Source organism: Myotis lucifugus, unplaced genomic scaffold (genome assembly GCF_000147115.1).
Source record: "Myotis lucifugus unplaced genomic scaffold, Myoluc2.0 scaffold_426, whole genome shotgun sequence".
Taxonomy (NCBI): domain Eukaryota; kingdom Metazoa; phylum Chordata; class Mammalia; order Chiroptera; family Vespertilionidae; genus Myotis; species Myotis lucifugus.
This window is the reverse complement of record NW_005871474.1, coordinates 621,852-645,037: the sequence shown is the minus strand read 5'-3', so window position 1 is coordinate 645,037 and position 23,186 is coordinate 621,852. Positions and strand designations below refer to the sequence as shown.

At 50.1% G+C, this 23,186-nt stretch overlaps 2 protein-coding genes and 1 non-coding gene across 6 annotated transcripts in view; all 3 read left to right on the top strand.

The window, feature by feature from the left end:
* The window catches only part of PLD2 (phospholipase D2), a 12,718-nt gene extending 1,392 nt beyond the window's left edge, over positions 1–11,326 (top strand). For 2 of the 4 annotated variants that reach the window (XM_023744068.1, XM_023744067.1), the window contains exons 4-24: positions 576–681; positions 770–835; positions 968–1,026; positions 1,166–1,258; positions 1,352–1,504; positions 2,220–2,369; positions 5,678–5,761; positions 5,909–5,987; positions 6,740–6,850; positions 7,029–7,199; positions 7,496–7,622; positions 7,805–7,923; positions 8,015–8,128; positions 8,256–8,360; positions 8,614–8,702; positions 8,808–8,921; positions 9,078–9,127; positions 9,390–9,524; positions 9,723–9,876; positions 10,238–10,352; positions 10,614–11,326. In XM_023744068.1, coding sequence (XP_023599836.1) covers positions 576–681; positions 770–835; positions 968–1,026; positions 1,166–1,258; positions 1,352–1,504; positions 2,220–2,369; positions 5,678–5,761; positions 5,909–5,987; positions 6,740–6,850; positions 7,029–7,199; positions 7,496–7,622; positions 7,805–7,923; positions 8,015–8,128; positions 8,256–8,360; positions 8,614–8,702; positions 8,808–8,921; positions 9,078–9,127; positions 9,390–9,524; positions 9,723–9,876; positions 10,238–10,352; positions 10,614–10,838 — 2,419 coding nt within the window. In that variant the 3' untranslated portion in view covers positions 10,839–11,326. Of the gene's footprint in view, positions 1–575; positions 682–769; positions 836–967; positions 1,027–1,165; positions 1,259–1,351; positions 1,505–2,219; positions 2,370–5,677; positions 5,762–5,908; positions 5,988–6,739; positions 6,851–7,028; positions 7,200–7,495; positions 7,623–7,804; positions 7,924–8,014; positions 8,129–8,255; positions 8,361–8,613; positions 8,703–8,807; positions 8,922–9,077; positions 9,128–9,389; positions 9,525–9,722; positions 9,877–10,237; positions 10,353–10,613 lie in introns of those variants that run through there. The other 2 variants (XM_023744069.1, XM_023744070.1) reach the window with 2 other exon arrangements.
* Positions 11,327–17,844: 6,518 nt separating this feature from the next.
* MINK1 (misshapen like kinase 1) overlaps positions 17,845–23,186 on the top strand; it is a 58,907-nt gene continuing 53,565 nt past the window's right edge. The window contains 1 exon segment of the mRNA XM_006102765.3: positions 17,845–18,103. Coding sequence (XP_006102827.1) covers positions 18,047–18,103 — 57 coding nt within the window. The 5' untranslated portion in view covers positions 17,845–18,046.
* On the top strand, positions 22,710–22,814 carry LOC111823241. The gene has a single exon (XR_002826242.1). It is a non-coding gene; the product is annotated as a U6 spliceosomal RNA (small nuclear RNA).

Sequence of the window (23,186 nt, the reverse complement as noted above, 5' to 3'; positions counted from 1 at the left end):
CTCCTCCATTTCTTTCTTTTTAAAAAAATAAAAAATATTTTTGCCCTAGCCAGTTTGGCTCACGTGTATAGAGTGTCAACTTGTGGACTGAAGGGTGCCACGTTCGATTCCAGTCAAGGACACATGCCAGGGTTGTGGGCTCAATCCCCAGTAGGGGGCGTGCAGGAGGCAACTGATCAATGATTCTCTCTCATCATTGATGTTTCTATTAAAAATATATTTTTATTGATTTCAGAGAGAAAAGGAGAGGGAGAGAGATAGAAACATCAGTGATGAGAGAATCATTGATCAGTTGCCTCCTGCACGCCCCCTACTGGGGATCGAGTCCACAACCTGGGCATGTGCCCTGACCCAGAATCAAACCTTGACCTCCTGGTTCATAGGTGGATGCCCAACCATTAAGCCACACCGGTCGGACTCCTCCATTTCTTATTTCCATTCTCAGCATAGGGGGCCTTCCTTCTGCCAGCCTCTAGGTCTCCTTCCTTTCTCCAAGGCCCCATCTCTAGTGCTTCAGGAACCCAGGTGCTCAGCCTCCCAGCTCTTACTTGACCCTCACCCCATCCCTTCCACAGCTTTGCTATTCCCTATCCTCCAGCCCGAGAGGCAGCCGACAGAGAGATGCCCTCTCTACCCCGAGCAGGTCCTGAGGGCTCCACCAGACATGCATCCAGCAAACAGGTGCGACCACACACCAGGCCCTCGGGGAAGGCGTTGGTGTGCAAGCGGCTCTGGTCCCATCTGTCTCTGTCTCCCATTTCTACTTCAGAAATACTTGGAGAATTACCTCAACCGCCTCCTGACCATGTCTTTCTACCGCAACTACCATGCCATGGTAAGGTTCAGGGGCTGGCTGCCTGGGTCTTCTTAGGAGGAGCAGGATAATTAGACCCCCCATGGGGCAGAGGACTGCGGCCAGTAGGGCCTGAAAACTAGAGTCTGTCCTCTGAGCCTGTTTCTTCTGCAGACGGAGTTCCTGGAAGTCAGTCAGCTGTCCTTTATCCCAGAGCTTGGATCCAAAGGACTGTAAGTGTCTGACACCCCTCACCCAGGCACCTGTAAAATGCCTGTGTCTGAATCACTGCCTGAGAGTGGGGGATGATGTGAAGGGTGGGCTGGGGGTTTGGGCTCCCCATCCAGCATCTCTTCCTGATTTTTCCCACAGGGAAGGGGTGATCCGGAAGCGCTCCGGTGGCCACCGTGTTCCTGGCTTTACCTGCTGTGGCCGAGACCAAGTTTGCTATCGCTGGTCCAAGAGGTGAGGCCTGGGGTGAAGCAGCTGGGCCTTGGGTCCGGATGAGGAAGGAGGTCCCAGGGGCAGGGAGGAACAGACAGAGCCCTTCTGCTCCAGGTGGCTGGTGGTGAAGGACTCCTTCCTGCTCTACATGTGCCTCGAGACTGGCACCATCTCGTTTGTTCAGCTCTTCGACCCTGGCTTTGGCGTGCAGGTGGGGAAAAGGAGCACAGAGACACGGTATGGAGTCAGGATCGACACCTCCCACAGGTAAGACCTCTCTGGTGTGGACAGACGCCTGGTGAGTCAATAGCCAGCCTAGGGCCCTGAGGGGAGTTCTGTGGAAGAGCCCGTGGAAGAAGGGAAGGCATTTCCATGCCCCTGGAGCTGGCCTTGATTTGGAACCAGGGAACGGTTCTAGCCAGATGCTTGGGATTGCTCTTAGCATCTAGGCCCAGAGAAAGGGGCTGAGTGTAAGCTTGAGGGAGGGACTCTTTTTTTTTTCCTTTTTAAAAATATTTTGTATTGATTTTTTACAGAAAGGAAGGGAGAGGGATAGAGAGTTAGAAACATCCATGAGAGAGAAACATCGATCAGCTGCCTCCTGCACACCCCCTACTGGGGATGTGCCCGAAACCAAGGTACATGCCCTTGACCGGAATCGAACCTGGGACTCTTCAGTCTGCAGGCTGACGCTCTATCACTGAGCCAAACTGGTCAGGGCGAGGGAGGGACTCTTGATGTAAAAGAAATGCACTCCATTCATTCATTTATTCATTTGACAAGCCTGTGTGCCTGACATAATACTAGGTGCCAGGAACCCAACTATGAATAAGGCAGATATATGCCCTGTCCCTATGGAGTCGTGATTTAGGGACTAAGGGAGGAAGTGGGGAAAATAGGATAGCTAAAGTGGGGAGGTTTCCGGGCCAGACCAGAGGTACTGAGGGTGAGGGTTGTGGTCCGTCTCATTGTTCCCGTCCAGGTCCCTGATTCTCAAGTGCAGCAGCTACAGGCAGGCCCGGTGGTGGGGCCAGGAAATCACTGAGCTGGCCCAGGGCCCGGGCAGAGACTTCCTGCAGCTGCACCGGCATGAAAGCTACGCTCCACCCCGGCCTGGGACTTTGGCTCGGTGGTAAGACACTGATGGGCCTGCTGAGCTCTGTGCCTTCTGTGGCCTTCTGGACCCCCTTGGTGTGGAGTCTTTGATTCTCTTTTATCTCCATTAACCCCTTCTGACCTCAGTAACCTCCCCCTTTGACTTCTTGAATCTCTCCAACCCCCTGACCTCTTTAAACACACTGATCTCTCTAATTCTCCTCTGATATTTCTTCTTCTTTTTTTTTTTTAATTCTCACCCGAGGATGTTTTGCCATTGATTTTTAGAGAGAGTGGAAGAGAGAGGGAAAGACAGAGAGAAATATTTATGTGAGAGAAACATATCGATTGGTTGCCTCCTGCACATACCCCGACCAGGGCCTGGGCTGGGGAGGAGCCTGAAACCGAGAGGTACATGCCCTTGACTGGAATCGAACCCGGGACCCTTCAGTCCACAGGCCAACGCTCTATCCACTGAGCCAAACCGGCTAGGGCTCCTCTGATATTTCTTACTCCCAAACTTGGTAATCTCTTCTGATCCCTGAACAATCTGATCTCCTGTGATCTTGTAAACCCCCTTTCACCACACTGACCAGACTTTCTGTTCTCTATGATCTCCTCAAATCTCTCTGATTTATTCATTTTATTTATAAACATTTCCTAAGGTGATTCAGTAGGTGATTCATTCACAAAACAATGGGAGCTCACCATGCTGGTGGTAGATACAGGATAGGAGCGGTGTCTGCCCCAGCGTGGGAATGTCTGGACTGCGCTTCCAGAAGGCAGTAACCCTGAGGTTTGCCTTAGCAAGATAAAGAAAATGGAGGAGGGCTGTCCATGCAGAGAAGCTAGAAATAGCCTGGTGTGTTTGGGAACCACTGGTCTGACTGTTGTTGTGGAGTGAGGAGGAGTGGCCAGAAAGAGCCTGGGAGTCGGCAGCCCCTGACCTGTCCCCGAATACTAAGCTGAGGAGGTTGACTTTTATGATAGGCAGGGGGGCAGTCATGGAAGGATGGAAGGGGTGTTGAGATTTGTTTTTAACTTGAGAATGATAATAGCTAGTACTTATGTAGCCCTTACTATGTGCCAGGAACTGTTTTAAGTGTTTTATATGTATTAACTTACTGAATCTCCACAACAACCCTACAAGGCAGGTATAGTTATCTCCATTTTACAGATGAGAAAACCGAGGCAAGGAGAAGTTAGGTAACTGGCCCAGGGTCACACACCTTGTAAGCAGTGCACCAGGATTCAAATCCAGGCAGGCTAGGTTAAGACCCTGCTGTTAACCATCGTACTAGAATGTTATTAAAAAGTCAAACACGTTGCCCTAGCCAGTTTGGCTCAGTGGATAGAGCATTGGCCCACGGACTGAAAGGTTCCGGGTTCGATTCTGGTCAAGGCCATGTACCTCGGTTCTCTCTCACATTGATGTTTCTCTCACTCTGTCTCTCCCTCTCCCTTCCACTCTCTCTAAAAATCAATGCAAAAAATAAAAAATAAATAAAAATAAAAATCAATGCAACCCTAGCCGGTTTGGTTCAGTGGAGAGAGCGCCGGACTGCAGACTGAAGAGTCCCTGGTTCAATTCCAGTCAAGGGCACATGCCCAGGTTGTGAGCTCGATCTCCAGTGTGGGGCATGCAGGAGACAGCTGACCAATGATTCTCTCCTATCATTGATGTTTCTATCTCTCTCTCCCTCTCCCTTCCTCTCTGAAATCAATAAAATGTATTTTTTTTAAAAAGAAAAAAAAATCAATGGAAAAAAATTTTCGGATGAGGATTTAAAAAAAAATAATAAAAGTCAAACATGTTAACAAAATTAAAGTTCCCACTCATTGCATAATCCTTTATTCCGCCCCCCAGCCCTTACTTCTTCCCTATACATCCTCCCAACAATCCCTTTTTTCACCTCAGAAGTAACCCTGGCAACAGTTTGAAATTTATCCTCCCAGATTTTTTTCTGCATATTTTCATATTCTTATTTGTTACTTTTTGTTTTAATGTAAATGAGATCATGTACTCTCTTCTGTGACATTTTTTCACTTAATACATTTATTAGAGATTAGGTGTTTAGGTTTTTCCCCATGTTTTACTTTCTTTTTAAAATATGTTTTTATTAATTTCAGAGAGCGGAAGGGAGAGGGAGGGAGAGATAGAAACATCAATGATGAGAAAGAGTTATTGATCACACCCCCTACCAGGGATTGAGCCCGCAACCTGGGCATGTGCCCTGACTGGGAATCGAACCGTGATCTCCTGGTTCATAGGTCAATGCTCAACCACTGAGCCACACTGGCCAGGCCCCATTTTTTACATTTTCCCCATTTTTCATTCTGATAAGTAATTCTGCAATGAACATAATCTTTGCACAAGCATTTAATAGGATATATTCCTAGAAATAGAATTGCTATGTGAATTTAATGGTTTTAATGCATATGTACATCTAACATTCAGATAGATACTGCCAAGTTGTCATCTAAAAAGGTTATAACCAATGTATCCATAGTCTATGAGAATACTCACTTCCTCATATGCTAACATTGAGTGTTACCACAGTGATTTTAATTTTTGCCAATTTTGTGAATTAAAAAATGTTATTTCACTTTATACCAGTTTTTTTGCTTACTAGTGAAGTTGAATATCTTTTCTTATAATTGACTAGAGGCCTAGTGCATGACATTTGTGCACTGGGGGCGGGGAGGTCCCTCAGCCTGGCCTGCGCCCTCTCTCGCAGTCTGGGACCCCTTGGGGGATGTCCGGGGCTCTCGCAGTCCGGGACTCCTTGTTCCTTACCACCTGTCTGCAGTGGAGGCGGGAGAGGCTCCCACCCGACACTGCACTCGCCAGCTGTGAGCCCGGCTTCTGGCTGAGGGGCACTTCCCCTGTGGGAGAACACTCACCACTAGAGGGCAGCTCCTGCATTGAGTGTCTGCCCCCTTGTGGTCAGTGCGTGTCGTAGCAACCAGTCATTCTGCTGTTTGGTCGATTTGCATATTAGTCTTTTATTATATAGGATCATTATAATTTCCTCTGTGAACTGTTCTTATTCTTTGTTCACTTTTCAGTTGGTTGATATCCTTTGTTGGAAATCTTTATGTGTGATGTATTAATCTTCACAATCTTTAGTCATTTTCCTTACTTTATTGTCTTTCCTAATTTTTAATTTTTTTTCGCTCATACTGGCAAATTTATCCCACTTTCATATATCTGATACCATCTGACCATTCTGATCACTATTGATCTTTGGACCCTGCTGTCACCTCTGACCCCATGACTATCCTCTGGTCTTCACTCTCCAGAGCTTTCTGACTCCCTGACTCCTTGGCTTGGCCTCCCCCCAGGTTTGTGAATGGGGCAGGTTACTTTGCCGCTGTGGCAGATGCCATCCTGCGAGCTCGAGAGGAGATTTTCATCACAGACTGGTGGTACGTGGGGGAAAAGCCCAAGCAAGAAGGTTTGGGATAGGGCCTATGACAGATCAACTATGGATCCCAGGAGGGAGTGGAAAGGGAGGTGTGGCTGGTTGTCTGGAGGGTTAGATTACCCTCCTCAACCCCTTCCCTGAATCCTAGGTTGAGTCCTGAGATTTACCTGAAGCGTCCAGCCCATTCAGATGACTGGAGATTGGATGTTATGCTCAAGAAAAAGGCGGTGAGGAGAGTGGTCAGGCTGGAGGGGAGGTGTGGTGGGATTGGCTAGAAGGGACAGAAGCATGAAGGAACATAGGAATCCAAGGCTTCAAGGGGAGGAAACATGCCCATCTTGGCTCAGTGTCTGGCAAACATCATCTCCTCCTCCTCTTCCCTAAGAAGAACTGACACCTCCCTCTTCGTGTTCCTCTACCTGGTATAGACTGCCCTCCCAGTGCTCATTGTACTTTATTGTGTTACCTGGGGGTGTTCATGTCTATTTCCCATTGGACTGATTAATATCACTAGTTCCAGTACAAGGCACAATGTCTACCATGTTGGAGGCATCCATAGATGTTGACGGACAGGAGGAAAGCTACATGGATGATGGAGAGTGGGTGGGCAAATAGGTAAAGGATGGAAAGGGAGATATATGGAAGGATTTGAGTTTGGAAAGGTGGATCAATAGGAAGGTGGGTGAATAGTTGGATGAATGATAGACAGTAGATAAGAGGATGAACAAATGGTTGGGAGGATGGATGGATAGTGATAGATAGGTGGGTAGGTATATAGGTGGATGAGTGAGTGAATGCATTGCTCACCCATTGCTAAGTGCTTTGCAAGCATCAAAGCCGGGTAAGTGGCAGAGCATCGAGGTTCTCCAGGCTGGGTAGGGGGACATTCAGGAATCCTGAGCCAGGGGAAGGGTTTGGGAAGGTGGAAAGGGGCCATTCTGAGAGAGGCATTAGGATATGTTACCTTGTGCACCACCAGGAGGAGGGTGTCCGTGTGTCCGTCCTACTGTTTAAGGAAGTGGAGCTGGCCTTGAGCATCAACAGTGGCTATAGCAAGAGGGCTCTGATGCTGCTGCACCCCAACATAAAGGTGACTCACACCTCAGAGACCCTTCCCACATACAGCCCTCCTCACCACCCTTCCCATCCTCTCAACCCTCCCTTTCCTTAATCATCGTATCCTTCTCTTTCCACTTCCCTCCCAACATTACCTCTTGTCTTTCTCTCGCCTAAGCCCACCCTCATGAACTGCTCCATACCTGCTCCAGGTGATGCGTCACCCAGACCATGTGACATTGTGGGCCCATCATGAGAAGCTACTGGTGGTGGACCAAGTTGTGGCCTTCTTGGGAGGGCTGGATCTCGCCTATGGCCGCTGGGATGACCTGCACTACCGACTGACTGACCTTGGAGACGCCTCTGAATCAGCTGCCCCAGAGGTAATCCCCCACGGTCTTCCTGAACACCCCCAAACTCAGCTAACCTAAATCTATACCCCTTCCCAGCTCCAGCCTTTCCCCTCATTTCCACTAACCACTCCCACCCGCCACCCCAAGTCCTCTAGGAAGTGCAGCTGAAGGGGAGGGCTGGGAAGTCAGACTGTCCGTTTCATTCTTACTCTGTGTCTCTGTCCCTGTCTCATACTTTTTCAGTGTTCCTCTCTTCTCTTTGGCCCTGGCTCTGTATGGCCCCATGACCTCTCCTTGCCCATGGCTTGGGTGTGTTCCCCTCACAGCCTCCCACCGCGTGCTCAGACTCTACATCCACCCCAGATTTCTCTCACAACCAACTCTTCTGGCTGGGCAAGGACTACAGCAATCTTATCACTAAGGACTGGGTACAGCTGGACCGGCCTTTTGAAGGTGAGGGTCCCCTCCCCCAAAGTCCCCGAGAGCTGGGAGCAGGGGCAAAAGTCTGGGCTGTGACTGAGAATGGGACAAGCTGGGTCAAGGATAATGCAGCCTTTCCTCTGGTCAGCTGCTCCTCCTCCCTGCCTCACGTGTCCCCAAGGAACCATCCCTGACCTCTCTTCTGGGATCCCCAGATTTCATTGACAGGGCGACCACAGCCCGGATGCCATGGCGGGATGTTGGAGTGGTTGTCCACGGCCCACCTGCCCGAGACCTGGCCCGGCACTTCATCCAGCGTTGGAACTTCACCAAGGTGCTCCCTCCCTCCTGTGGATGCTGGAGGTTGGGAGGGAGCCAGGGGCAGCTTGCCACCTCCCACTGACTCTGCCATCCCTCCCCCTCAGACTACCAAGGCCAAGTACAAGACACCCATGTACCCTTACCTGCTGCCCAAGTCCACCAGCACTGCACACCAGCTCCCCTTCACACTCCCAGGGGGGCAGTGCGCCACCGTGCAGGTGAGGCCGGACTGACTTCAACCTGCCCCCACTCCCCTCCCTTCAGCCCACTCTCCTTGAGCTGAGAGCCCTCCAGACTCCGCCCCTCCTGGGGTCAGGCACCACCTCATATTTGCCATTCCCCCAGGTCTTGCGGTCAGTGGACCGCTGGTCAGCGGGGACTTTGGAGAACTCCATCCTCAATGCCTACCTGCACACCATCAGGGAAAGCCAGCACTTCCTCTACATTGAGGTCTGACTGGGGTGGGTGGGGGGCGGGGGGGGGGGACGGGGGGGGAGGGGTGGGAGGAGAGCGAGTGGAGGGGATGTCCCAGGAGAGAGACTTAGGATGTCAGCAGATCGGTGCTGATGGGCTGGTATAGCTGGGCCTGGGGGAAAACGGGCGCCTAGGGCTGAGGCCTGGAGCCTGGAGATGGGGATGGCAGCCGGGAGCTGGGGGCAGGGCAGGGGCTTGGCTGCTGATATCTCTTTGGTCCCTGCCCCAGAATCAGTTCTTCATTAGCTGCTCAGATGGACGGACGGTTCTGAACAAGGTGGGCGATGAGATTGTGGACAGAATCCTGAAGGCCCACAAGTAAGGTGGACTGGCAGGTGGGGGGAACTGAGGGCGTGGTGTAAGCCCAACTGGAGGGGCGGGGCTTTGGGGAGAAATCACACCTCTGACTCTCCCCCTTCCCAGGCAAGGGCAATGCTTCCGAGTCTACGTGCTTCTGCCCCTGCTTCCCGGTTTTGAGGGTGACATCTCCACAGGTGGTGGGAACTCCATCCAGGCCATTCTGCACTTCACTTACAGGTGCCCTTCTATGGGGTCTCCATGGCCCCATCCACCCTGCCCCCTCCTGATTCTATCCTGATCCCTTCCCACTAGACCTTTGAGGTCTTCCTCTCTCCAGACATCCCCCATCCCCTCCTCCAGCCTTTATTTTTCTCCCCCACTCTTTTCCCTCAGAACCCTGTGTCGAGGGGAATATTCAATCCTACATCGCCTCAAAGCAGCCAGTGAGTTCTGGGGGCTGGAGGTTCAAGCCCTGGACCCCTTGGGAGGGGGAGATGGGGGACCTGGAGACCCAGGTGGGGGAAGGAGTCTATTATTTCTGTGTGCTTCTGGGGCTGCTGCCCTGAGACCACAGATGGTCTTTCCCTGGAGGGAGAAGTGTATAGACTGGGTTCTGAAGCGAGGAGGTGGATGGGCCAGGGCTCCATATGCACATGGAGGGCACCTGTCATCTCACCCCCCTCCCCCGATCTCTCTCACTTTCAGTGGGGACAGCGTGGCGGGACTATATATCTATCTGTGGGCTCCGCACACACGGAGAGCTGTGTGGGCACCCAGTCTCAGAGCTCATCTACATCCACAGCAAGATGCTCATTGCTGACGATCGCACAGTCATCATCGGTCAGTGCTGGGTCTGAGTCCCTGGCAGCAAGAGCGGGTGGGAGAGGCGTGAAGGGCAACAGGGTGAAGGGAGGCCCAGTTGGGGATGGAGGCCAAAGAAGGCGTGTTGCCCACAGGCATGTGCTCTGGTAGAGGTGATGGGGTGAAGGGGGTCACCCTGGGTTCAGACAGGCACAATGTGTCCTGCGCCCACCCCAGGCTCTGCGAACATCAATGACCGGAGCCTGCTAGGGAAGCGGGACAGCGAGCTGGCCGTGCTGATTGAGGACACGGAGATGGAGCCGTCCCTCATGGATGGTGTGGAGTACCAGGCGGGCAGGTTTGCCTTGAGCTTGCGGAAGCACTGCTTCAGGTAGAGCCTGGGTGGGCCTTACGGGGTGTGGCAGCGGGGGGAGGAGGATCTACCTTTTGAGGAGGTGGGAGGATTGCTTAGACATACTACTGGGTTTCCCAATAGGCAAACTAATCAAATTTGGGGTGCCAGCAAAGTAGGGGCACCAAAAAATGAGAAAAAATACTTTAAAACTAATTTGGTATTTTTTCAAAACATTGTAGTCACCAAAGTAGAGACACATGAAGGCTCGTTGATACTATTTTACTGTTTAGCATTGCATCCACTTTGGATGACCTGGGTAGGCACAGCATGACTTTCCTGGTATTCAGGCTCTCTGAGGATCCTAACCTGGTCCTGCTGGGACCCCTTTCTCATGCAGCGTGATTCTCGGGGCGGATGCCCGGCCAGACTTGGATCTCCGAGACCCTGTCTGTGACGACTTCTTCCAGTTGTGGCAAGACACAGCTGAGAGCAATGCCAATATTTATGAGCAGGTGGGAGCTTCGGGAGTGGACCAGGGTGTGTGTGTGTGGGGGGGGGGGGGATGGGGGGTTCATGGATTACCCTGTTCAGAGTGGGATGGAGAGAAGCCCCACCACACAGCCATTCTCAGAAGGTGCATGAGACTCTGGGGGAATATCATGGGATTCAGTGGCTCAGGGCTGGTATGGGGATGTGGGCTTCCAGCTTAGTTGAGCTTGGGCTCTTGACAAAGTCTTCCCAAGTCTTATTGGCTTCTCTGCCCCCCACCCCAGATCTTCCGCTGCCTGCCATCCAATGCCACACGTTCACTGCGGACACTCCGGGAGTACGTGGGTGTGGAGCCCCTAGCCATCGTCAGCCCTCCCTTGGCCCGGTCTGAGCTCACCCAGGTCAAGGGCCATCTGGTCCACTTTCCCCTCAAGTTCCTGGAAGATGAGTCTTTGTTGCCCCCACTGAGTAGCAAGGAAGGTGTGATGCCCCTAGAAGTGTGGACATAGCTGGGGCTCCAGCCAGAAGAGGTCACCAGCTCCACCAGGTCTGGCTCCCTGCCCCGGAGGACTGAGGGCAGTGCCCTTTGAGACCCGTGGGAGCAGCATCTCTGAAAGGGATGAGAGAACGGACAGAGGACCCTTTCTTGAGAATCAGCCAAAGAGGGCATTCCCAGCCCTGGGGTTGGGTGGCAGGAGAGGGTCCCAGAAAAGTTCACCTTCCTTCCAGCCCAATTCAAACCACTGCTACAGAGGAGACGGGAAACTCCTGCCAGGATGCCTGGGGCAAGCCTTCCCCTCTCTCCCTTCCTCTGCCCCAGGGCCTCTCCCAGCCCATGGCTGCCAAGGTGGAGAGAAGGATGGAGCCACTCCTGGCTTCAGCCCCCACAATGGGGAGGGTAGGAGCTGCACACTGACTCCCTCCAGCATCCTGCTGCCAGACACTAACTTTGTATCAGTTCAATAAGCGTTTCATAAATAAATGCATAGGAAAAATCCATGCCTCTTCCTCAGTCGGAGTGAGTACTGTCTCAGTCACCCTCCCTGCCTACACAAAGCACCGGTTTCTTCACCCTGCCACCCCACTCCTTTCTTCCTCCTGCTGTCTCCATTTCCACTGTACTTGTCTGTGGCTTTGGGAGCTCGGTTTCCTAGGTGCTGGGGAAGGTCACACGGCTGCCTGGGGCAGAAGGAAAGCAGGATTACCTGGAGAACATTGGAGCTGGTGTTGCAGTTGCACGTGAGGGAGATGCACAGAGAAGGGCCTGGAGGAGCTGCCTCCTGTTCCTCAAGTGACAGCATAGGGAGAGGCTCAGGGAAGCCCCTTTCCAAGTGGTTAAGGGTATAGGCTTTAGGTCAGGAAGAGCAGGGCCGAGATCCTGGAGTGATCACTTATTACCAGGTGCCTTCTCAAGTCACATCACTCTGGGCCTCAGTGATCCCAACTGGGAAATAAAGATGTAATACGCAAATGGTTGTTACGTCGTGAAGCAACGAGCGACCAGGTAATGACTGGATCACGGATCAGCAGGAGGGTGGGGCAGTGAGCTACAAGCAGGTGGTGGAAAGCTACAGGAGGGCAGCAGTGAGCTGGCAAGCTACTGGTGCACGGATTTGTGCACAGGGCTACTAGTGCTTACATAACTGGCTTGCTGCAAAGATTCAGTCGTTGACTTAGTTACTGAGCACTTGCTATTTCCCAGGCACAGTTCTAGACTTACAGAAGTGAGCATAACAAAGCCCTCATCCTTGTGGGGCACTTGGGCACATACAGACTGTTCTGAAGCTTCACTGTCCAGTACAGTAGCCATGAGCCACTTTTTTCAGTTTATATTGAAATTAATTAAAATTAGAAATAATTAAACATTTAGTTTATCACTTGCACAGCCCACATTTCAAGTGCTCAATTGTTGCTAGTGGCTAGCATATTGGACAGTGCAGGTATTTCCGTCATTGCACAAGGTCCTACTGGATGTCGCTGCTCCAGAGGAAGGAAGAGAGAAAATAAATGGTATAGTTTATGAGAGAGTATAGCACACACCAGCTTGAGAAGGATTATCTCCCAGGTGTGGAGAAAAAGGGATAATGGGTATGCAGAGAGCCCTCCAAATGAATCAGTGACTTATTATTTTTTAAAATATGTTTTTAATGATTTCAGAGAGGAAGGGAGAGGGAGAGAGCCATAGCTACATCAGTGGTGAGAGAGAATCATTAATTGGCTGCCTCCTACTGGGGATTGAGCCTGAAACCCGGGCATGTGCCCTCATAGAGGAGAATCAAACAAACCATGACCTTCTGGTTCATAGGTCGATGCTCCACCACTGAACCACACTGGCCAGACAGTGACTTTTCTTAAGCTGGGTGGTGGGAGTATGAATTTTTATTACATATATTCATACTTTTTATGTAAATATGAAATATTTTGCCATTAGAAAATAGTTGAGCAAAGGTCCTGGCTCTTGTACTTCATTCCCCCCAAGCCTCACTCCACAGTCTCAGAATGGACCACAAGGGAGTAGAGTGAGGAGTGTGCTGTGGATAACGATGTGGCAAGAGGAAATGCTGTTGTCTGTTCCCATCTTTTCAATCCAGTCCTCCCTCCGAAGAAGGCATTTCCACACATGAAACCCCCTCCCACACTTAGCGGTCCCCTGGCACTAATTGATATTCTGCTAATTAGCCTCATTGTCAGCACTAAGTGCCTCTTTCCCTAGGAGACCATTACCTCGTTAACTGTGGAGTGGGTGGAGACAGCAGCTGCCTGGGGCTGGGCCGGGGCTGGGCACCGTGGCTTTCTGCTTCACATTGTCTGTTGGTGTATCTTCCCACAATCGCGCCCCCGCCCCTCCCCCAAACATTTGTTCTGGAGTTTCTTGAATGGAGGCCACCAAGTACAGGGAAAAGAGTAGTGAGCTCGGAAGTGGAAGAGTTGGCTCTAAGGAGACCAGCAATTTTCAACCTTTTTTTTTTAATCTCATGGCACACATAATTACTAAAATTCTGTGGCACACCAAAAAATATATTTTTGCTGATCTGACAAAAATAAGTATATATTTTTTCTTTCTTAAAAAAAAATTTATTGTTTAAAGTATTACATATATCTCCTTTCTCTCCATTGACCTCTCCCCAGCCATTCCCACCCCCCAGCACATGCCCTCACCCCCCTGCTGTCTGTGTCCATGGGTTATGCTTATATGCATGCATGCAAGTCCTTTGATCTCTTAACCCCGCCTTCCCTCTGAGGTTGGATGGTCTGTTCGATGCTTCTATTCTCTGGATCTATTTTTTTTTCATCAGTTTATGTTGTTCATTATATTCCACAGATGAGAGAGATCATATCTTTCCCCAACTGGCTTATTTTGCTTAGCATAACGCTCTTCAGGTCCATCCATGCAAAAGGTAAAAGTTCCTTCTCTTTTACAGCAGCGTAAGTTCCATTGTGTAGATGTACCACAGTTTTCTAACCCACTCATCTGCTGATGGGCACGTAGGCTGTTTCCAAATCTTAGCTATGGTAAATTGTGCTGCTATGAACATAGGGGTGCATATGTCCTTTCTGACTGGTATTTCTGTTTTCTTGGACTATATTCCTAGAAGTGGGATCACTGGGTCAAATGGGAGTTCCATTTTTCATTTTTTGAGGAAACTCCATACTGTTCCCTCCACAGTGGCTGCACCAGTCTGCACTCCTACCAGCAGTGCACGGGGGTTCCTTTTTCTCCACATCCTCACCAAGGTATAATTTTTATTCATTTACACCAGACAGCTATTGTTCTGGTGGCTGTTGTCTTTTTTTTTTTTTTTTTTTTACAATCTAGGGAAAAGAGGTTAGTGCTCCTATAGGGTGGTGAAAGCCTGAGGTGGGGGTGGGGGCGGGCTAGAGGAGGTCAATGGGGGGGGGGGGAAGGAACATCTGTAATACTTTCAACAATAAAGATTAAAAAAAAAAAAGAGGTCAGTGCCCCTGACTAAATAGGTGTTGCATGTTTTAAAAATTCTTGCAGCACACCAGTGTGCCGGGGCACACCAGTTGAAAATTGCTGCTCAGCCCTGGCCAGGTAGCTCAGTTGGTTGGAGCATCTTCCCCACACGCCAAGGTTGTAGGTTCCATCCCCGGTTAGGGCACATACAGGAAGCAACTGATGAGTGGATAAATATGTGGCACAACAAATCAATGTTTCCCTCTCTGTCTCCCTCAAAATCAATATTTAAAATTACAAAGAAAATTGTTGCTCTAGACCAGCGGTTCTCAACCTGTGGGTCGTGACCCCTTTGGGGGTCGAATGACCCTTTCACAGAGGTCGCCTAAATACATCCTGCATATCAGATATTTACATGACGATTCATAACAGTAGCAACATGACAGTTATGAAGTAGCAACGAAAATAATTTTATGGTTGGGGGTCACCACAACATGAGGAACTGTATTAAAGGGTCGCGGCATTAGAAAGGTTGAGAACCACTGCTCTAGACCCAGGCAGAGGAAAATAAATTCAACCTCCCAAGGTGGTGGGAGACACTGAGGGCCACTGGGCCTGTGGAAAATGTTCACTCATCGCCCCGGAGTACTATAATTTGTCTTATTTTTAATATATTAACTTTCTTCATACCTGACCCAGGACTTCCTCCATCCACCTCATTGTCTCTCATTAAGTTTTTGTTTTTATTTTTAAATATGTTTTATTGATTTTTTACAGAGAGGAAGGGAGAGGGATAGAGAGTTAGAAACATCGATGAGAGAGAAACATCGATCAGCTGCCTTCTGCACACCCCCAACTGGGGATTTGCCTGCAACCAAGGTACATGCCCTTGACCGGAATCGAACCTGGGACCTTTTAGTCTGTAGGCCGACGCTCTATCCACTGAGCCAAACCAGTTAGGGCATCTCATTAAGTTTTTATTAAGGACACATTTCACATACATATACAGGAGTGGTCAGAAGTAGGTTAATAATAATACAATAATTAATATCAGAATAAACTGTTTCACTTACAATTGTAAACCTACTTTTGCCAACCCTATATATATATAAGTAGGGAATAGGATAATGAACCCTCACATATCTGGGAATCCATATTCTGGCTTTGATAATTATTAGCACTGGACCAATTTTGTTTCCCTCTCCTTCTCTAACCTCCAGAGTAATTGTCTCTTGAGGTTTGAATGGCCATTTATCCTATCCCTGTGATCTTAATTTGCTCATTCAACGATTCCATATCTCTTCATTAAACACTGCCTATGAGTCAGGCATTAGTAAGTTTATTGAAAACCTAGTATATGCCAAGTGCTTTACATACCATTTTATTTTATATTACCCTCCCTGTTATTATCTCTATTTTACAGATGATAGAAGTGAGCCTCAGATATTTAATGACTTGTTCAAAGCACTAACTTTAAATTCTATGTTTTTTCCTACGACCCAATGGCCTTGACCTTGAATTACTATATATCACTGTGCTTCCCAGACAACAGAGTCCTCATGCCTTCATTCACTTACGTGTTACTGAACCTCCAAGTGTGGGTCCCAGGCCCTGTGTTGAACACAACTGACACAATCCCTCCTGTAAGGAGATTCAACAGGCATTTATAATTCAAAGCGTTAAATGTTACCATGGTTTTAAGCCAGGTAAAAACTCAATCTTAGTCAAGGAAGGCTTCATGGAGGAAGTTTAGGACAAAACATGTAGCACAAAACAAAGGGCAGTGGACATGATTAGAATGTTCCAGGGAGAACAGCCGCAGTGCAAAGGCAGGAGGAGGGTCTGTTGAATTCTGTGATTTTAGCATGGCTAGAATATGTAGAGTTGAACGGTGGAATAATGGAAAACAAGGCAGGAGAAGCAGGCGGAATCTTGAAGGGTCTTTGATGCCAAACTTTAGACTTTACTCAAAAGACAGTGGGGGTGCCCAGCTGGTGTGGCTCAGTGGTTGAGCATGAACCTATGAATCGGGAGGTCAGAGTTTGATTCCCAGTCAGGGTACATGTAGGGTTGAGGGCTCCATCCCCATGTGGTGCATGTGTGTGTGTGTGTGTGTGTGTGTGTGTGTGTGTGCAGGAAGCAGCCAATGACGATTCTCTTATCATTGATGTTTCTGTCTCTCTTCCCTTCCTCTCTCTGAAGTCAATAAAAGCATATTTTTTAAAAAAGACTGTGGGCAGCCAGTGAAAGGTCTTAAATAGGAGAGTGACACTAGATTTGAGTTTTAGAAAAATCACTAAGGATTTGGAGAATTGATGTAAGGGGGTTGGACAGGGAGACCAAGTAGGAGACTGATAAGAGTAACGGAGATGAGTAAGGTGTGTGGCTTGGACAAGGACAATGGCAAGGTAAATAGGAGGGCAGCGGAGCAAGCCTGGACGTGCACCTGAAAGTTCTCAGGAGAAGGGCTCAGGAAGGAGGGTGTCAGCCCCTTCCCAAGCACTTTCCATTATTCAAACTCTCCTAAACGATGCTTACATTAAGGCTGGTGGCGGGGTCCGTCAGAGATAGTATTGGTTCTGGAAGTGATCTGGAGGAGCAGCCTTCTCCCTCAACATCACAGTGAAAGAAATGTCCAGAGAAACGAAGCGACTTGCTCAAGGTCCCCCAGCACGTCAATGGCAGAACGTGACTCCTTGTTCTTTACATGGAAGTACCCGGCCTCCCGTGAGGCCAGCAGCTGGGGGTGCTCTGCCTGCATGACTGGACCTAAGGGGACCCGAGCAAGATGGAAGGGCTTGGACACATTCTTCCTCCTCCCCTCTGCCTCTCCCTGCCACGCGTTCCCCCACACGTGGCTCCAGCCATCAGTCAAGGCATAATTGTTGAAACAGTTCCTCTGTGCAGAACAAGAGGTTCAGAAATTACGGTCTGCGGCAAGAGTACCTATCTTGAGATCTGAGATCCCCTCCTCCACAACCCTCTCCCGCTAGGGAGGGGATAAAGGGCATTCCTGAGGCACCCAGTCCCACCCACTGCACTCCCCAGCTCCCTGGTGGTTTCTCCAGGCAAGTTCTCACTGAGAGGCCCCTCCCTCAGCGGCCCCACTGTTGCCATGGCAACTAGGTGGGTGGACAGCCCATCCTACCTAGAGGCCACCCAACCCTCGCGTGGGGAGTTACCATAACAACCCCTTTAGTAATACAGGGGGTGGTGTCCCTCTCCCTTCCCCTGCAAAGAGAGAGGTGGGTGGCTTGATTGGCAGCTGGGCACGCGAAAGAGGAGGGGAAGGGAAAGGGGAAGGAAAGGCGTCAAAGGAGAGCTAAGAAGAAAATGGGGGAGAGAAAGGGCAAAAATTAGGGGAAGGGAAAGGAAACACGTGTGCGCACGCGCGGCAGCGGGCGGTGCGCGGCCGCCTCGGCCGCCGCCCACTTCTTTCACGCCCGGCTCGCGCGGTCGCTCGGTCCTCACGCGCGCCGGTCTCTCCCTCCTCTGCGCTTGCGCGCAGGTGCCGGCGCCTAGGGGGAGGGGGACCCGGCGCGCTCGCGTCACGTTCTCTCGTCCACCCTCCCGGCGCGCCGCCACTCCGCGCCTGCGCAGCAGAGTCGGCAGGCTCGGGTTGCAGGCTCCCGGGCGAAGACTCCTGTCAGCCCGTGGGTCGGTCCTCCCGCCGGCCCTCCCCTTCCCCGGCGGTGTCCGCCCCCAGGATCCCCCGATGGGGGAGAAGTGGCGACGGCGGCAGCGGAATAGCCGAGCAGGAGCGTGAGCGGCTCCGGGGCCCCATTCGCCGCGGAGGCCATGGGCGACCCAGCCCCCGCCCGCAGCCTGGACGACATCGACCTGTCCGCCCTGCGGGTGAGCGCGCCGTCCCCCAGCTTCGCCCGGGTTCCTGTCCCCGCCGCAGGGGAGCGGGTTGGCTGCCCGCCTCGCGTGCGCCCCGGAGGCCCTCTCCGGCAGCCCGCCCGGCCCCCCTCGGCGACCCCCGCTCCTTTCCCGGGCGCCCACCGGGGCTGGGCCCCCGCCCTCTGCTCTCCTCTCTCCACTTGCTGCAGATTCTGGGGAGCCAGTTCGGTCCCCACCCTGTGGGGCCCCGCCCCCACACTTCCCTGCCACCTCTACCTTCGCTAAGGTTCCGGGCTCGCTTCCTTCAGGGTGTCCGATGGGCACCCTCTAGTTCCTCTAAACTTAAGCTCCATCACCTGCAGAATCCTTATTATGGTGCCCCTCCCTGGCTCCCTCGCCCGCCCCCCCCACCGCCCCCCTCTTGAGCCTCTTTCAATCCTTGCCTTTACTTAGGGCACGGATTTCCTCCCCCTCCTTTTTCTGGGTTTCTCGAATGTTGACTTTGCAACTGTCTTGACCAGCCTGCCTCTCATCACTCTTTATCCTCCTCGGCCGCCCCTGAATTGCATCTCTCTCTGGTCGGAATTTCAGCCTCCCACCCCACCCCACCCCACCCCGCCTGCCGTCGTCCTCGTCCCCCCGTCCCCCCGCTCAGCTCTCCCCACTGGTGTTTCGAGTGCAGCAGCGCAGCAGCCTAGAACCAGGCATTTCCGGTCCCAGGGTCCCTGCATATTACATTACCAACTCTGCAGCAGCGGGGCTGCGAGGGGAGACAAGTGCACTGGTGGACGCGCTGATTCTCTTCAGAAACTCCAGCTCGGGTTGGGGAGAGGATGTGTGTGTATGTACACACACACACACACACACACACACACACACAACACATGCTATATGTTGTGTGGTCGGTCAGGATGTTGGGAAAACCTGCTTGAGGGATGGGGAGGTCGCGAAGACCTCTCCAGGGAGGGGCTCATTTGAAAAGGGATGGGAAGAAACTACCGCAGCAGGAATTTCTTCGAAATACCTATTTATCGTTCCGCCCGGGGCGCTTGCATGCCCTCCTATGGGAGCTTTCAGGAGCACTTGTGTGCTTTTCCTTCTTCAATAAGGAGCTTTGGCTTCAGGGCCAATTGAGTGGTTTCAAGGTGAACACTCCAGACTGTCACCCAGGTGGTGTTTTTGTCCTGTGTCCTTCGAGCTTTTTCATCAGGCCAAGATGTGGGGAGAGTAGGATTTCCCGTCTCTGGGTTAGCTTGTCTGGAGGCCGTTGACATTGTCTTCTGGCTTTGGAGTTAGCCAGGGAACACGGCCAGTATCAGAAAAAAAAGAAAAAAAGGCGGTCAGCCACACAGGTGCCCCGGATATGACTGGAGGGGAGAGGGGAATTGAAGAGAACAGAGTCAAGTTGTTAATTGGGTTTCTCTAGGTGACACAGATTTTCTTGCCATTCAGGTCATAATTTGGTTGGTGCAATGTTGGGCTAGGAGACCTGACTTGCTGGAGATAAGGCGATAAGTTGCTGAGGAGGGAGAGACTGAGCATCGGATTTCTGTGTGTGTCTTGGTGGGGAGAGTGTCTGAAGGCTTGAGCAGGGAGATTCTTAAGGTCAGTTTAAACTTTGATTCTCAAGTGAAGCCAGTGAGGGTATAAGGTGGTAATTCAGGCTCCCCTTGATTTGCCCCTCTCTGGGATGAGTCCCCACTTTCCCTTCTTCCTTTCCCACTTTAGTTGTTCATTAACTCTGGCTACAGGTTCTGTGGCTGTGGTGACTAAAATACAATAAAAAAGGGGTGAGTTCAAACCATGACCTTTGATTTAAACCTTGTGGGACTCTGCTTAGGCTCCTGTTTTCCTTTAGCCTCCTCTGCTAGTTTGGCCTGGATTCTCAGCCTGAGATTTCCAGCAATTCTGCAAACACCCTTTGACCTTGGATGTGGTATTTCCTTTCTGGACTTTTCTGCTGGAAGTAATGTTTGCCTCCTTCCTCAGTTGCCTCCTGCCTTATTCTCCTCTCTCCTTCCAGAGAGGCCGCTGATCTGCTCCCAAGTGCTTCTGTCTTTCGTGCCTCAGGCTTCTTAATAAAGCATCCCCTCCCCCCACTACCACCCGGGTACTCCAGGGCTTGAGAGGGAGCTGTGCTTTCTTTGAAATGGGGCTGGAAAGGGCCTGCTTCCTCCTTGATGCTGACCTTTTCTCAGTGCCTGTCCCCTCTGCTCCACCCCAGAGAGCTGCTGTGGCACTGTGGAGCAACTAGCTCAGTCATCTCTTGCTCTGTTCCTGTCTGTTTTCCAGTGAGAAATTGGTAACCTAGAGAATTAACAGCAAAGATGTTTCCCATTGCCCTAGCTGGTTTGGCTCAGTAGATAGAGCGTGGACTCAAGGGTCACAGGTTCGATTCCGGTCAAGGGCACATGCCTGGGCTTGATCCCCAGTGTGGGGCATGCAGGAGGCAGCATATCAATGATTCTCATCATTGATGTTTCTATCTCTCTCGCCCTCTCCCTTCCTCTCTGAAATTAATAAAAATATTTTTTAAAAAAAGATGTTTCCCTTGATATCATCTTGTGTTGGGGGCCTGGGGAGGTGGATGCGAGAGGAACATATTCAGCATTTATTAGCTGGTCTTGAAGAGGCCAAATTGTCATTCTCTTGTTTCAAGATAAAGCTTGATTTTTAGCTGGTGATGAGAGTAATAGTCTGATATTAGGGAAGATTGAAGTGCACTAATCTCTTAGTCATGTGTGGAGAAGCCAGGTGGACCTGCCGCTTTGTAATCAGAGGCACACTTGACCTCTTTGAGGCTCCATTTCACCCTCCGCACAGTAGTTTGGGGCTGTATTCCTAAGTTCAAGTCGTGGCTTTTTCACTGAAACCTTGGCCTTGTTCCTCCTCCTTCCCTTACTTGCTACAGATTCTGCAAAGAGCCTTAACCTCTCTGAGGCTGTGTTTCCTCATTTGTATAGGAGAGGATAGTATAGTACTGAACTCACTTGTTGAGGGTTAATGAAATACTGTATGCTAACTACTTAGTCCAATTCCTGGCACATAGTGACCATATACTAGCTTTTATTGTTGTTAATTGTTATCAAATGGCAATCAGAGAAGCCTTCTAGGGCAACTGTATCTAAAATAGCACTCCCTCCTCTGCTTAATATTTACATAAAATTTTATATAACATCCCCTTAGTCTGCTGTATTTTTACTTCATAGTATATATCACCAGCTGACATATATATTTTCATCAACCCTGACTGAAATGTAAGTACAGTGAAAGCTAGGATTGTGACTGTTGTTCATTTTTGCATCCCCAGCGCCTATAACAGTGTTTTGCACATAAAGGGGGCTCAAACGGTTGTTGAATAAATGTATGTTATAATAAGTGAAAGCTCTTAGCACAATGCTTGCTTAGAGAAAGCATTCAACAAATGTCATGCTTGTTAGGCTTCCTCCTGCCACTCGTTTATATGCACACAATTAAGAATATATCTTTTCTGAGTTGTTTTGAAATCAGACCTTGTCTGGTGGTAAAGAGGGTCCTGGAAACTTCTATCTGAGCAATGCTCGTGAAGTAAAGTTAGGATCATTCAAGAGAAAATTTGGGCCTCTTGTTTCAAACCTTTTTTGTGTCCAAGTTTGGTTATATTCCAGAAGAGTCTTCTGACTTGGAACTCTGGGCTTCTCACAGAGGGCAAGTATCAGTGGAAGTGGATGGGACAAGAAGGGAGCAGACCCCAGGCTGGCCTCTTTCCTTTGCATTGCTCCTTTTGGTTGACCCACTTCATAAATCAAACAGCTTCTCTTTACTGTCCAACCAGCTGGAAGTTTTAGACTGCAGTGTTCCTTGAAACTATGGAGCTAAGTACAGTGTTGATGTATTGAAATAATATCATGGAGCACAGTCAAGAGAGGCTTGTTGCTAGGTAGTAGTGCTGACAGAGATGTTCTTTTCCGACGATTTTGTGTTGTTGTGTCTGTTCTTTGGAGAAGTCTCTTCCCCCTCCTGGTCTCTTCATGAGACTGTAGAGCCAGCACCACTTGGAAAGCTGGCAGTTCTGGGCATGCATTTCTAGGCTGCTGAGCAACGTGGGACTGCTACTGTGTTCTGATGTGCTAGTTGTCCAAATGTTGATGACAGATGCCTCCGGCAGGGGAATGGGAAGACTGACCTCCTACTGCAGGAGAAATGGTATTACATAGTGACTTTTTCCTTAGAGAACTGTAAATGGGGAGTGGGGCTGTTTGGGGAGCTCGTGGCATTCGGAGTGAAGTGAAATGCTGCTTGGCAAAATGAAGGAAGGAAGAGTGCAGAGAGTTTTGCTGGAACTAGATGTTCAGCCATTCCCCCAAACGAGGGCAGAGGCACCACCACCCTTTATGCTGTGGGATAGGACAGATTGCCATAGTCCTGAGTGATACATGGAGGGGAAGGTCTTTGCAAAAGTGAGGTTTTGACAGTTAAGATAGTAGTAGGAGGGTTAGCCAGAGAGCCAGCGGATCCACTGCCTCAAGCTTGCCCCAGGAGCTCAGTCGACACTATGCTGTGTGGAATCCTGATTTCAGACTTAGCCTCCTCCATTCCTTGCAGCTTTGAACTGTGTGCTTAACACAGGGTGACCAGTGCTCGCTTCGGCAGTGTATATACTAAAATTGGAATGATACAGAGAAGGTTAGCGTGGCCCCTATGTAAGGATGACTCGCAAATTCATGAAGCGTTCCATATTTTTTTAAAAGAAAAAAAGGCAGGATAACTCACACAGCTTGGATAGGTAGAGTGTCCTCAGTTGTCATCTTGGGGACAAGATGGCAGAAAGTGTGTAACCACTCTTTGCAAGCTTGCACCTTTCATATAGGCCTATAAATAAGGAATTTGGTGACCTCTCAACCCAGAAATATAAAGCAGTTCTGGGGCTGAGGAGCATCTCCAGAAGCCATCTGAGAGTCTGTCTGACTAATTATTCTGTCTCCAAAGTTGTGCCAGAGAAAGTTAATAATATCCTTTCTTGCATCAGTCAGTCACCAATCATTGTCAGTCTGCTGTATTGAGAATCAGGCTCTTGGTACTATGGGAAGGATGTAATATTGTACTCAGTACTGTA